The sequence below is a fragment of the Schistocerca serialis genome, chromosome 3, assembly GCF_023864345.2.
Source record: "Schistocerca serialis cubense isolate TAMUIC-IGC-003099 chromosome 3, iqSchSeri2.2, whole genome shotgun sequence".
In the NCBI taxonomy this organism is placed as follows: Eukaryota; Metazoa; Arthropoda; class Insecta; order Orthoptera; family Acrididae; genus Schistocerca; species Schistocerca serialis.
Window position 1 is genome coordinate 996873274 of NC_064640.1, and position 14292 is coordinate 996887565.

The following is a 14292-nucleotide window of genomic DNA, read 5'->3' on the forward strand; positions in this document are numbered from 1 at the left end:
ATACGAATGGCACACTGGCAGTGAAGAGCCATCCATTGCCCAGAATTCTGAATGACTGACTAAAGCCTTCACATACAGGCATTACCCTACACTAGACCACAAACACATCCCCCACATCATATCCACACATGCCCACAATCCTCCAAATGAGTTTCTGAACCAGCTGGAAAGGAGCATAATTTCCAATTATTCAGTATCAAATCAGAATGGAACAATTTCAGTTGCTTCACAACCAATGTCACCCGATTTCTCTCCCACTGCCCCTCCTTCCTCTCTGAATTATGTAATGGCCACTCAAAACCTCAACTATGCGGCAAGTTGATACTTTCACTCCTTCCATTATTTATATTCCACTGAGGGCTTCCTGTTATCATATTTACTTTTGAAGAAATTACTCTACAAAAATTTATTTCTCCTCTGAGAGTAATAACTTGACATTTTTTATGGTGGCTAATGGAACTAGACAAATTGTGTAATTTACTTACTTGTATATAATTACAACCTATGTGAAGTGGATGGGCCAAAACTTGAAAATCAGGTGAAGATGTCGTTTCATAAACAATTCTGATCACTTACAAGAGCAAAATCCTACACAGAAACTACAAAGTTGTAAATTAAAACTAACACTAAAAAACACAATAAAACTTAAAATTTTGCTTTCTCATATGCTACAAGCATGCATCCTAAGCTGTCATTTCATAACTTCCATGTTGAGTGATCACTGTCTCTTCAGGTAGATTGTTTTTATCCATCTATTTCTGTTTCATTGATTGCAATGATTATCAAATTTTGATATCATCTGACATAACACATGCTGTAATTTGCCATCATCACACAAATTTAATAAGTTTCTCTTCATCTTCAAATAATAACTTGCATCAGTTAAGAGAGAATTTTGAGAATCCAGCTGCAATGAGCAAAAACTTGTGTAGCTTTAAGATTACATGCTCATCATATCAACTAAACTGCTTCATCCTGTACATGAGATGACTATAGATGTGGGAAGATTAAGGTACTACTTTCCACAACCAAGTTGCTCACTGTAGAAGGGTCCCATTTCAACAGATGAACAAAAATTAGTGTGCAAACAGTAAGCACCCAGCTCTATCTGTGATCAATTTATAGAATATCACACTTATCTCTTTCGCTACTGGGTTGCAACTGAAGTAAGCTTAGAAATGAATAATTGCAATATCTATGTGATTAAATGGAAGAAGAACCCATTCTAACTCAGATCATACATCCACATTGTTGCAGCAGTGAAAGGCAGCCTGTAACTGTTTGGTAGTGGATGCAGTATGGCCAGTTTATGAAGCATCTGATGTAATGTAACTGGTGATACCCTCACAGTCTTTCACAGTGGCAGGCTTCATGCTCTGTTTACAAGCCATGTCACTTCAAATAAAACATTTAAGTCTTCAGCAGCTGTCTCTGTCATCATCAAGAGTTAAAATCACTGACTGGTGGGGCTGTCAAGGTGTTCTGCTTATGTAAGTGCAATAAAAGTGTCTGGAACCTTCCAAGGAGGGGCAAAGTAATGCACACATGGAAGGGCAGTTGGTCACCTCATGGCAGCTTGGGCCCACTGTGGGACCAAGTGAGGCCAGATAGCATGAGGGGCTGGTGCCACACTTAAAACTGTTACTCCCACCTCACTACAAGCATCAAGCATCAACTATTATTTTCTGTTTCTGCTCGAATTCCAAGGGGTACACGCTTAGTAGGGCATGGGGGTGGGCCTTGGATATTGAGCATAAGCAAAGATGGGTGCCTGATGCTTGTGGCAAGGTGACAATGAGAGTTTCAAATGTGGCCCTGGTCCATCATGCCAACTGACATCACCTGGTCTCGCAGCAGGCCAGAGCTGCCCAACTCACCTTCTTTGCACGCATCACTTTAGCCCTCTCTGAAATGATCCAGATGCTGCTATCATACTGACACACTGAAGTGGCAAAGAAACTGGTATAGGCATGCATATTCAAGTACAGAGAATACGGCACTAAAGTAAGCAACAGCTATATAAGACAACAAGTGTCTGGTGCAGTTGTTAGATCGGTTACTGTTGCTACAATGGCAGAGTATCAAGATTTAAATGAGTTTCAACATGGAGTTATAGTTGGCACATGAGCAATTGGACACATCATCTCCAAGGTAGCAATGAAGTGATGATTTTCCCGTGCGACCATTTCACGTGTGTTCCGTGAATATCAGGAATCCAGCAAAGCATCTAATCTCCAACATTGCTGCAGCCGGAAAAAGATCCTGCATGAACAGGACCAATGACAACTGAAAAGAATTGTACAATATGACAGAAGTGCAACCATTCCAAAAACTGCTGCAGATTTCTATGTTGGGCCATCAGCAAGTGTCAGCATGCAAACCATTAAACAAAATGTCATCGATATGGGCTTTCAGAGCCTAAGACCCACTAATGTACCCTTGATGACTGCACAACACAAAGTTTTACACCTCACCTGGGCCCATTAACACTGACATTGGACTGTTGATGACTGGAAACATATTGCCTGGTCGAACAAGTCTCGTTTCAAATTGTATTGAGCAGATGGATGTGTACGGGTATGGAGACAACCTCATGAATCCGTGGACCCTGCATGTCAGCAGGGGACTGTTCAAACTGGTGGAGACTCTATAATGGTGTGGGGCATGTGCAGTTGGATTGATATAGGACCCCTGACACATCTAGATACGACTTTGACAGGTGACACATTTGTAAGCATCCTGTCTGATCACCTACATTCATTCATTCATGTCCACTGTGCATTCTGACAGACTTGGGCAATAACAGCAGGACAGTGCAACACCCACATGTCCAGAATTGCTAAAGAGTGGCTCAGGAACACTCTTCTGAGTTTAAATACTTTCAATGGCCACCAAGCTCCCCAGACATGAACATTATTGAGCATATCTGGGATGCCTTGCAACATGCTGTTCAGAAGAAAGCTCCACCCCCTCATACTCTTACAGATTTATGGACAGTCCTGCAGGATTCTTTATGTCAGTCCCCTCCAGCACTACTTCAGACATTAGTCGAGCCCATGCCACGTCTTCTTCCAATCACATGTGGAGCACAGGAAGAATGACTGCTTAAATGTAACTGTGTGCTGGAGTTAGCCTGATCTTAACTTCACATTCCTTACAGGAGTGAATTTTTCCAGGTCACGATATTGTTAAAAAACACGTGACATCTCTCACAGGTGAGTTATGTTCTACTAAAATTTGTATTTTACAATATTCTTTACAACAGTTAACATTAGAATGAGTTAGTTGTAAAAAATATTTTAGGTCTTCACATAATTTTAGATAACATATGCGACATGAGTTATAGATTTGACCAATAAAGTGAAAACAACTTGTAAGGGGAAATAAATGAATGGTTTCCTAGACTATGTCAGATTACAACAGAAGAGCTAATCCAAATATATTTTACACAACCAATGTTCACTCACTGGCAGAGATGTACGAATTACATATACATAAGTGTATGGCTGAAGTTGTGAATCTTGTGAAGGAACATAGTTGTTCTTCGCAAAATATATTGTTTGAAACAAATTTAATGCTGTACAGAGGACACTACTGGACTGACATTGCCATCAACATAGTACACTTGTAAAGTTTGCGACTTAGCACAATATATTGAACTAAAAGTAATTAAATATAAATTACATCTGCAGAAAGCATAAACTACTATGAAAAATTTTCTCCTTCAGCAAGAACTTGACTGTGACACCTCAGTTATAATTATGGATTTACAGCATGCCATATTCACAACTCACTTGTAATTTATTTTCTATCAGGATCTATTGCAGATCTACAAGCACTTTCAACATTATCAGTGCAATGATTTACGTGCCCACAGCCTTCTGCTTCAAAAGGAGGTGAATTAGTAAGTTGTCTATTAAAAGCCATACCTTATCCTTGATTCTGGAAGGTGCTAAACACTAACAATTAATAATTTACAGAGATCTGTGTGTTGTTAATCAAAATAAAAAGTAGACAGTAATTGAGCTACCATTGTACAATATGAATTTTTGAAGATTTGAGGAACTGTGCTAGGGTACATACAATCCCCACTAATTAACAACTCCAGTTATGTCATAAGTGGAGGGAGGGAGCAATGGATGGATGTATACAAAGACAAACTAGGTGTGACAAGGAAAAATGACTTGGTATAAGAGATTAAATTAAGGTACCTACATATATTTATCTTAAAAAGCACACTAACTATGCAAACATAGACAAGATGAGGTTTAAATTCAAAGAAACAGTATTGATGGTAGCAGAGAGATTTATACCAAGTAAATTAATAAGAGACAGAACAGACTGCATTGATACTGTTGAAAATACTTGTGGATTTGTAATAAATGCTGACAGGACAGTACAAAAAACAGTCCAGTAAACTGTTGCAGAAGCAACAAAAAGAAACATGCTAGATTTTAAATAGTGCAAAATATCCAAGATTGGATATGTTTAACACAAGCTCAAAATTTTGTGTGGACTTCAATGTGAGATGCTTTAATAACTTCCTCAACCAAACTCTCTCAAAATCTGGCAGAAAACCCAAGGAGGTTCTGGACATATCTGAAGTACATCAGCAGTAAGACACAATCAATACCATCATTGTGCAATAGCTATGGTAATGTTACTAATGACAGCACCACAAAGCAGGGTTACTGAACGTGGTTTGACAAACTTTCTTAATCAAAGAAGGTGCACTAAAAATTCCACAACTAAACAAAAAGTACAGCTGCCAACAGGAGTAATGTAGAAGCAGATAGCTTCACTCATTCTAGTGAAGCAACTTAAGTCACTCAATAAAGACATGTCTTGTGGTAGAGGCTGTATATCAGTTAGGTTCCTTTCAAGAGTATGCATCTGTAATAGCTCCATATTTTGTAATCATTTACAACAACTTGTTCAATGAAAGATCTATACCTAATGACTGAAAAGTTGCATAGGTCACATCAGTATTAAAGGAAGGAAACAGAAGTAATCTGCTGATTTCTAGAGCCTTTAGACCCGTATCACTGACATCAATTTACAGTAGGTTTATCAAACACGTACTGTATTCTAACATTATGAAATACCTACAAGAAAATGATCTACTGACATACAGTCAGCACAGATTCATAAAATATCATTCTTGTGAAACACAAATAGTTCTCTATTCACATGAAGTAATGAGCGCTATTGATAGGGGATCTCACATTGATTCCATATTTCTAGATTTCCAGAAGTGCTGTCTAATCAAACTGTGTGCCTATGGAGTACCATCACAATCGTTCAATTAGATATTTGATTTCCTGTCATAAAGGTCACTGTTTGTAGTAACTGACAGAAAGTTATCAAGTGAAACATAAGTGATATCTGGCATTCCCCAAGTAAGTGCTACAAGCCCTCTACTGTTACTGATTTACATAAATTTTTTAGGAAACAATCTGAATAGCCCTTTTTGATTGTCTGCAGATGGTGCTGTTGTTTAACATCTAGTGAAGGCATTAGAAGATCAAAACCAATAGCAAAATGATTTAGTCAAGATGCCTGTGTGGTGCAAAGTGACAAAAGACTCTAAAAAATATAAAATGTGAGGTCCTCCACATGAATATCTAAATGAATCTGTTAAATTTTCGTTGCACAATAAATGACAAAATTTAAAGATTATCACTTCTACTAAATATCCAGGGATTACAATTACAAACAAACAAACTCAAAGCATCACACAGAAAATGTTGTGGGGAAGGTGAACCAAAGATTGTATTTTATTGGCAGAACACTTACAAGATGCAACAAGTCTACTAAAGGCAACTCCCTACATTATGCTTGTCCATCGTCTTCTGGGGTACTGTTGCACGGTATAGAATCTTTACACCATATGATACACAGAGGATTTGAAAAAGTTCAAAGAATGCACTTCATTTTATATTATTATGAAATAGCAGAGAGAGAGTCATGATACAAGAGTTGGATGGGAATCATTAAACTAAAGACATTTTTCATTGTGGCAAGGTTTTCCCATGAAATTTCTGTAGTAGCTTTCTCCTCTGAATGCAAAAGCATTTTGTGGCTCCTCCTTACAAAAGGTGATTGGTTGGTTGGTTTGGGGAAGGAGACCAGACAGCGTGGTCATCGGTCTCATCGGATTAGGGAAGGATGGGGAAGGAAGTCGGCCGTGCCCTTTCAGAGGAACCATCCCGGCATTTGCCTGGAGTGATTTAGGGAAATCACGGAAAACCTAAATCAGAATGGCCGGACGCGGGATTGAACCGTCATCCTCCCGAATGCGAGTCCAGTGTCTGACCACTGCGCCACCTCGCTCGGTTTACAAAAGGTGAAATGACCACTGTAATAAAATGAAAGGAATCAGAGCATCATGGAAAGATTTAGGTGTTCCATTTCTCCAATATGCTATTCAAGAATGGAATGGTATCAGAATAGTCTGATGTGGTTCGATGAAGCATCTGCCAAGCACTTAAGTGTGAACTACAGAGTAATTATGAAGATTTAGATGGAATGTAAGAGGCTTAAGAAATACAGCATTAGATCTCAACAGGACTTTGATGAAACGAAAGGCAGATGTCTAGATCATAACTGAAACAAAGAAAAAGTTAAAAGTGACTGAAGATCTAGGCTACTATACAATTATTTACAGTGGAGTTCAACAAAATAGAAGACAATATTGTATAGTCACTGTACTAACAAACAAAAATGAAAAAACAAAATAATGAGCTATGCATACATTAAGGAATATTTCAAACTGACAAGGATCATATAAATACCATAGATGTATATGAACCAGAAGAGAGAAGAAAGACATCTTTGACAAATTGCATGAAACAATAACTAAAGTTAATAATAACAGACCAAGTAGCATTAATTTGTGGAGATTTGAGTGCCCATATTAGAAATCTGCTATACCCTTGGCAAAAATGAATGAATGACTGTGGTGAAGAACTCAGACAGTATGCAATAAATTAATACTAATTAATATATTGTTCCAGTGAAAAGATATCTATAAATATACTTGGAGCATAAGAGGGCAGAGGTTTCTTATGGATTATATCAACACAACTTAAAAAATAAAAAGAAAATATGCAAATCACAAATAGCTCAATAGGGGTACAAATACACCTTCACGTGGTGGAACATGTTGCTGAGCACAACACGCTCAATTTCAATTGCTGCTTCATGACTTGAGCCATCTGGAAACCCCATCCCAGCACCAGATTTTTTGGATTATACAGATGGGAGATGCCCTTGCAATACCTCTTTCATCCCATAATTCTCCAGGCCTCAATCTCCACTAATACCTGCCCACATCCACTTCACTGTGTACCCACACACACTTCCCCACCATATCCCCTTCCTATCTTCTGTCACCCCTCCCACATCATCACACACTGCACAAACTTGTCAGTGCTGTTGCCCATGTGTCACATTCCTATCCCCTGCACATGCTGCCATCCCTGTCTCATACTCCTACTGGCTCCTGGCTCTCTTTGAGTTTTCAGCTACCCTTCCCCAAACATCCTCCCACCTCATGCCTCCTTTCTCCCATTGCCTACTCCCTCTGACACAACCCTCATAAATCTGCAGAACTGCAGCCCCAACACTGTTTACTCAGCTGGCACAATGTCAGTTTATCTATACAGGTTGTGGATAATATATATTTTGTGTGTGTGTGTGTGTGGGGGGGGGGGGGGGGGAGGAGGTGTCAGTATGTGTACTCTTAGCTCGAAAAAGAATTAGCTAGTGAAGCTTTCAGTTTTGTTTAGGTTCTTGTTAAACATTTTGACTGTGACACAGACCTAGAAACTGATGTTTAAAAGACACACATTTTCTAATTTTCATTATTAATATTTTATTTCAGGTATGTTATATGTGTGGTAAAATTAAAGAACTTCACACAAAAGAAAGAATTTTCAGTCAATAAATGTTCTTGTGACATAATATTTGTCCATTTACGGGTGAGAGATTTATGAGTGAGAGAGAGAGAGAGAGAGAGAGAGAGAGAGAGAGAGAGAGAGAGAGAGGAAAAAAGTGAAGAATGTGCCTCCTGCTTCCCACTTATATTTTGGGTTTTTAAACACTTTAAACAAAGAACATTCCATTTTAAAGCCTCCTCTGCTCCTTAACAAAATGTATTCAGCTTCAGTTGCATGTCTGTTACACCAAATGCACAATTCAGACCACTACGAACTGTTCTGCTCTTTGTGCAAGTAATTCTATGAGGCTTTTCAACTAACCTCTGAGATTTATTTTGGGTATAGTACTAATATATGATGAAATCGGCCATGATTTTGGCAGTCAGTACAGTCTTACGTTACTGATTCTTTTCTGTTTGCATTTATACTTTACATTTTGATAATATATCATCTCATTAATGTCATTACATATTTATATCTAAAAACAAAGATGATGTGACTTACCAAATGAAAGTGCTGGCAGGTCGACAGACGCACAAACAAACACAAACATACACACAAAATTCAAGCTTTCGCAACAAACTGTTGCCTCATCAGGAAAGAGGGAAGGAGAGGGAAAGACGAAAGGATGTGGGTTTTAAGGGAGAGGGTAAGGAGTCATTCCAATCCCGGGAGCGGAAAGACTTACCTTAGGGGGAAAAAAGGACGGGTATACACTCGCGCACACACACACATATCCATCCACACATATACAGACACAAGGAGGCACATTTAAAGACCTTTAAATATGTCTGCTTGTGTCTGTATATGTGTGGATGGATATGTGTGTGTGTGCGCGAGTGTATACCCGTCCTTTTTTCCCCCTAAGGTAAGTCTTTCCACTCCCGGGATTGGAATGACTCCTTACCCTCTCCCTTAAAACCCACATCCTTTCGTCTTTCCCTCTCCTTCCCTCTTTCCTGATGAGGCAACAGTTTGTTGCGAAAGCTTGAATTTTGTGTGTATGTTTGTGTTTGTTTGTGTGTCTGTCGACCTGCCAGCACTTTCATTTGGTAAGTCACATCATCTTTGTTTTTAGATATACTTTTCCTACGTGGAATGTTTCCCTCTATTATAATCATTACATATTTAGGTATGTAAATGCAATGAGCAATATGATGCACTTAAGGGCTCTGGTTGTAACTAACACTTATACATTCTCATGAATTGCTGTAATCTTTGTCAAAGAATATCCAGTCTCCAGCAGAATTGATTGTCTATTTAGTTTTTCATGTAATGCTGTTTGGCCTAAATTAAGTGACCTCTCATGAAATGAAAAAGAGAAAAGGAAACAGCTAAACAAAATCACAAGAAATAGTATGCACTAAATTTTACGTGAAATCTAATCTTTTAACTGCATACTACTGCAAAAGTTCAATGTTCTCATACCTACACATCTATGGCAATGGAATCATAATTTTAGTGATTGATCACAATATCTGCAGATGTCGGCATACCTTACTACTTCTGCAACAGACTTACCCACTGAGGACACCAAGGATTAGGTTCATGACAAAAAATGCTCCGAGAATAACCATTGAGATGAAGTATATCCACTGCCACGTATTTCCCATCGCATCTTCAATCTGTGTTAAAAAAAAAAGTTTTCATGTCTGTAACTAAATATGCAAGAAGTTTGTAATGTATCCCATATGCCATCTTGCTTTTTTACATGGATAAAGACAAACAGTCAGAGGACTGCTTCATATCAGAGTCATACACTTAATAATACTAAAACAAAACTGACAGCTGTAACTAAATCATTCTGTTATGTTAGGGACAAATAGAAATTCCCAAATCAATAGCATTCTTTATAGACAGATTAAGTGGCTAGTCTCTTGAAAAAATTTTAAAATATATTCAATATCTACAGTTACCTTAATAATGATTTACTTACATCATACAAAACATCAGTCCAACCCTCCAGAGTTATACATTGAAAAACTGTTAGCATAGCAAGGCCAAAATTATCAAAATTAGTTATTCCAAAATTTGGACCATCCCAGCTGTCTTCTTTGCATGTCATATTTGGACCTAGTTCAGAACACTGGAAACCACCTTCTCCATTTTTCCCACATGGATGTGGATCACGCATCATTTTGTCTGTAAAAGTATTGTCTGTTTTTAAGCCAGCCATGTCTTTTCAAAGAATCACTAAATTAATTTGACAAAGGTTTTCAAAGTTAAACTAGACTCAAGTGTACATAGAAAAAACTCCAACCTGCCAGGCAGCAGCAGACACAGTTATGTATAAAAACGTGATAAATGTTGTCTTACAGAATATAAGGTTCTTTCATTTGAAAAGATATAAATAGTATGGAGGAAAACAAATTTTGTTCAGTGTCTCTTGCTATGTGGCAAGGGAATTTTGTGTATCTTTGCTTGCTTGTGGATATTTTAAAAATAATAAAAAATAATATTGTAAAAAACTATTGAAAACTAACAAATGTCACTCCCATCTTTTGATTCCCCTGCCAAAATAGTCATCATCATAAAAATCAGCAACAACCACAATGACAAGCTCCTATTATCACCCAAACAAATACTGGAAAGTGTATTTTGATTATGAAGAAATTTGAGTAATGTACTTGCTCATGAGGCAGTGGTTGAGTTGCCACAACTCAAAGTGCTGGAGTTCTTACATAATTGTTGACTACAAGTTCACTGAAATCAAATGCTCCAGTTGCCAGCAAAAATCAGTTTAGCTGTTGTAGTTTTATTTACACAACCATACTCAAGGACACATGCCATCCAAATTTATGACATCTTAATAAATGAATATCTACACAAGAAAATTAAATGTTAAATGTAGTATCAGCACTGTGTTACAGTTTTCTGAGCATCACTTTAACATTTTAAAAATTTAATGGACACACTTTGAATAGATACAGTGTGGTGTCATGTTGCAACAGAATTTGTAAAATAAGTGTGAACAGTTATATGTACAAAAATAGAATCAAGACCATTTAATGGAGACAAAAAGGGAATGATTTTGAATACTGTACTGTGATAGTGGACCTGAAGATAAAATTCAGACTAGTAGTGCCAACAAGCCCCAGCAGGAAATAAATTTCTAAGTTAGCAAAAAACTTAAGTAGCAATAAAAAATGTCACAGCAGTACTTAAGTGTCATTACAAGCAGTTAGTGCAATAACAATTTGATGTTGAAATGACAACATTAATTTAACTGATGTTGAGCTCTGCATAATTCTTTTTAACGAAATTCTAAAAGATAAAACAGGGAATTTGTAAAACAACAGCACAACCCTCCTTCAGACCTAGTTATCTCTACTGAATAAGGTATTAAAAGCAATAGAAAAACGTTTTATCTATTTGTGACATAAATTTTATTATGCAAATACAGGATTTCTCAGCAAATTGTAAGGATTAATTCTTCTCAATAAATCAGCTGTGTAATAACTTCATTTAAGAGTGACATTTTAACAAATTTCTAACTTGTAATTTGCTGTTGAAGTGTCTGGCTCTTTCTGGACACTGATGTTTATTAATTTCAGGTCATTTCTTTCATCTCTTGGGCCCAGATCAGTCAGGCCAGTAGCAAGCTTTTGGACATGGGAGTCTCAGGTGGTGAGGTACTGGCCACACATAATGTCCTGAGACCACCTATTTGTCCTGCACATTGCTAGTGTTCTAATCAGGAAAAGCTCTAATAACCTCAATGTTGATGGGGCATTAAACCCAATCAGGGAACAGTCATGGTGAATTTTTGCTAATCTGTTGTCCCTGGTGGACCTGAGATGGAAGCCACTGCCTATGTCACAGAGATTTTCATGCCATCTGTATTCTATGATTTCTCTTATCATAGAATCCCAAACCCATGGCATGACACAGCACATTGGTTTCTTCACAGCAGAATGTGTACCTCTCAAAGATACTATGCTTCACTATTACCAACTTGCTGTGGCACAGGTTGACTTACTTCATATGTTACACACATCTCTGTGTGATGCAGCACTTTGTATGGTTGATGTATTGGTGGCCGAACACTAATGTGATGCTGTACGTGTCAATTCTCATTAGTCCTAAGGAATCTTACAGAGCCAAGCATAATGCTAATAGCAGAATCTGATAGAATCCAAAAATTCTGTCACAAGATAACAAGAAAGAAACTTGTTGAAATGTTACTCCAAAACAAAGACATCACTTAGCTTATTTCCTGAAAATCATTCACCAGTGTAGTTTGCTAAGAAAACCTTAATTTACACATAGTTCACCTCTATAGGGAATAGACCACACAAACCGCTACTGCCACCCCCCCCCCCCCCCCCCAACAAACACACACACACACACACACACACACACACACACACACACACACACACACACACACACACACACACACACACACAGTGCCTTTCTGCAACTTAATGTGTCTTATTTACAGTAAATAGCAATCTACCTTTTCTTACATAGCTGATAATCCTGCATGGTGTTTCTTTTGTCAACAAACGAAGTTTTACAACTTCTTGGCATGGTTTTAGTAAAACACACACCCAGGACTCGACAATATTTGGGGTTATATGACACGATTGGTAATGCACTGTATCCCAGACTACCAGCACAATCTTGTCTCTATGGTCTTCCAAAAATACAGAAAGAGGAAATCCCTCTACAATCAATAGTGGATATGACAAATTCTCTAAATTACAGTTTGGCAAAACATTTACCACAACTGCTGAAGCCATTGGCAGGACAATGTCTCCACATCATGAATTCAAGACAGTTTATGTCAATGCTCTGAGACATGCACCTGGACATTGGTGATCTGTTGCTCAACTTTGACATCACATCACTCTTCACATGGGTGCCAAAACAAGACTCCCTACAAGTGCTAGAGAAGCACTGTGAGATGGACACACTACAACTGTCGCAAAACACACTCACTACCACTTATTTTCAATGTGGGGATAAGTTCCATGAATACGAAGAGAGGGTAAGAATAGGCTCTTCACTGGCTCCACTCACTGCCAACTCATTCATGAATCACTGCAAAGAAACAGCACTTGAAACTTCTTTGTTCAAGCCAAAGTCCTTCCACAATACATGGATAGAACTTCTGTGGTGTAGTCACGTGAAAGAAAACAGCATACACAAAAGCATGAGTTCACCATGGAAGTAGGGGATAGTAATTTTCTACTTTTATTGAACACCGTAATACAGAAGAAACTGTATACTACACTCAGGCACATGGTATACCCCAAGAAGACACACACAGACTCATACGTTCACACTAACACTAGTGAACAGCTACGTGAAACATTCCGAAGGAGTGGCGACTCAGGGCCACACATAAAATGTTCTCTCAGGACAGATTACCACAAGGAAAAGGAAAAGACAGAAGATAACAGCTAGGGCCTGATATTCCAACCACATGCTGGACTCCACACCAGTGAGACTGGCTGGGTCCTGGAAAAGCATAATATGAACAAAAGTTTTCTGTCTGTATGCAAAATTAGGGAAATGCTGGGCACCTCAAAAAATCCATTACAACAAAGGACAACTGACACAGACAGCATCATGTGTGAGTTTGACTACCAATACATCAGCCAAATGCAATACTGCATCTCACAGAGATGTGTAGAGCATGATAAGCATGTCCAAGTTGGCTACAAAAACAAGTCAGCAGTACTGGAGCATAGGATCATTGAAGATAATGCATTGAACTTCAAAGAAACAAAGATGCTCTATTGCACTAGGCATTTCTAGGATTCTATAATCAAGGAAATAATGGAAAACACACGAAAATCTAATGAAGAGAGACAGCAGCTTCTATCTCAGCTTGCTTGGGATGATATATCGCAAAAACTTTGCCAGGAGTGCTCTTTGATTAGACTTGAATCGGATAAACAGCAGCATCCAACAGGACCCACACACTTTGCCAGAGGAGAAGCTTGTAAAAATGTCACTCCAAAATGAAGATGATACTCAACTTATTTCCCAAGAAGAATTCATTAATTTTGTTAGCATTATTTTGCCAGCCAGCTATGTCTGTCTAACAAAGGAGAAATATAGTATGCAGATTCATAAATAATATGTCCTCTAATCATTCATAGATTTCTTTATGTGTGCAATTACTTGGCTCAAACTAATTCTATCCATCACTGAAGGCTACCATTATACCTGATAATGATGACACATCTAACAAAAGAAAAACAGCATTCTTTGCACTCCTGCAGGCATAATCAGATACTATGGAGAATTTTTTTGACGAAAGTGTTCAAGATGAGCTGTAAAAATTACAGTTCTTATCAATGTGAACCCTCAGACAGCTTGAACATTCTGATTTATGTAT

General features: G+C 38.0%; 1 protein-coding gene across 5 annotated transcripts in view; it reads right to left on the reverse strand.

The window, feature by feature from the left end:
* LOC126471447 (muscle calcium channel subunit alpha-1-like) overlaps nt 1-14292 on the reverse strand; it is an 876499-nt gene that overhangs the window by 460913 nt on the left and 401294 nt on the right. For all 5 annotated transcript variants that reach the window (XM_050099633.1, XM_050099629.1, XM_050099632.1 and 2 more), the window contains exons 7-8: nt 9877-10082; nt 9462-9565 (exon numbers count right to left, since the gene is read on the reverse strand). In XM_050099633.1, coding sequence (XP_049955590.1) covers nt 9462-9565; nt 9877-10082 — 310 coding nt within the window. The remainder of the gene's footprint in view (nt 1-9461; nt 9566-9876; nt 10083-14292) is intronic.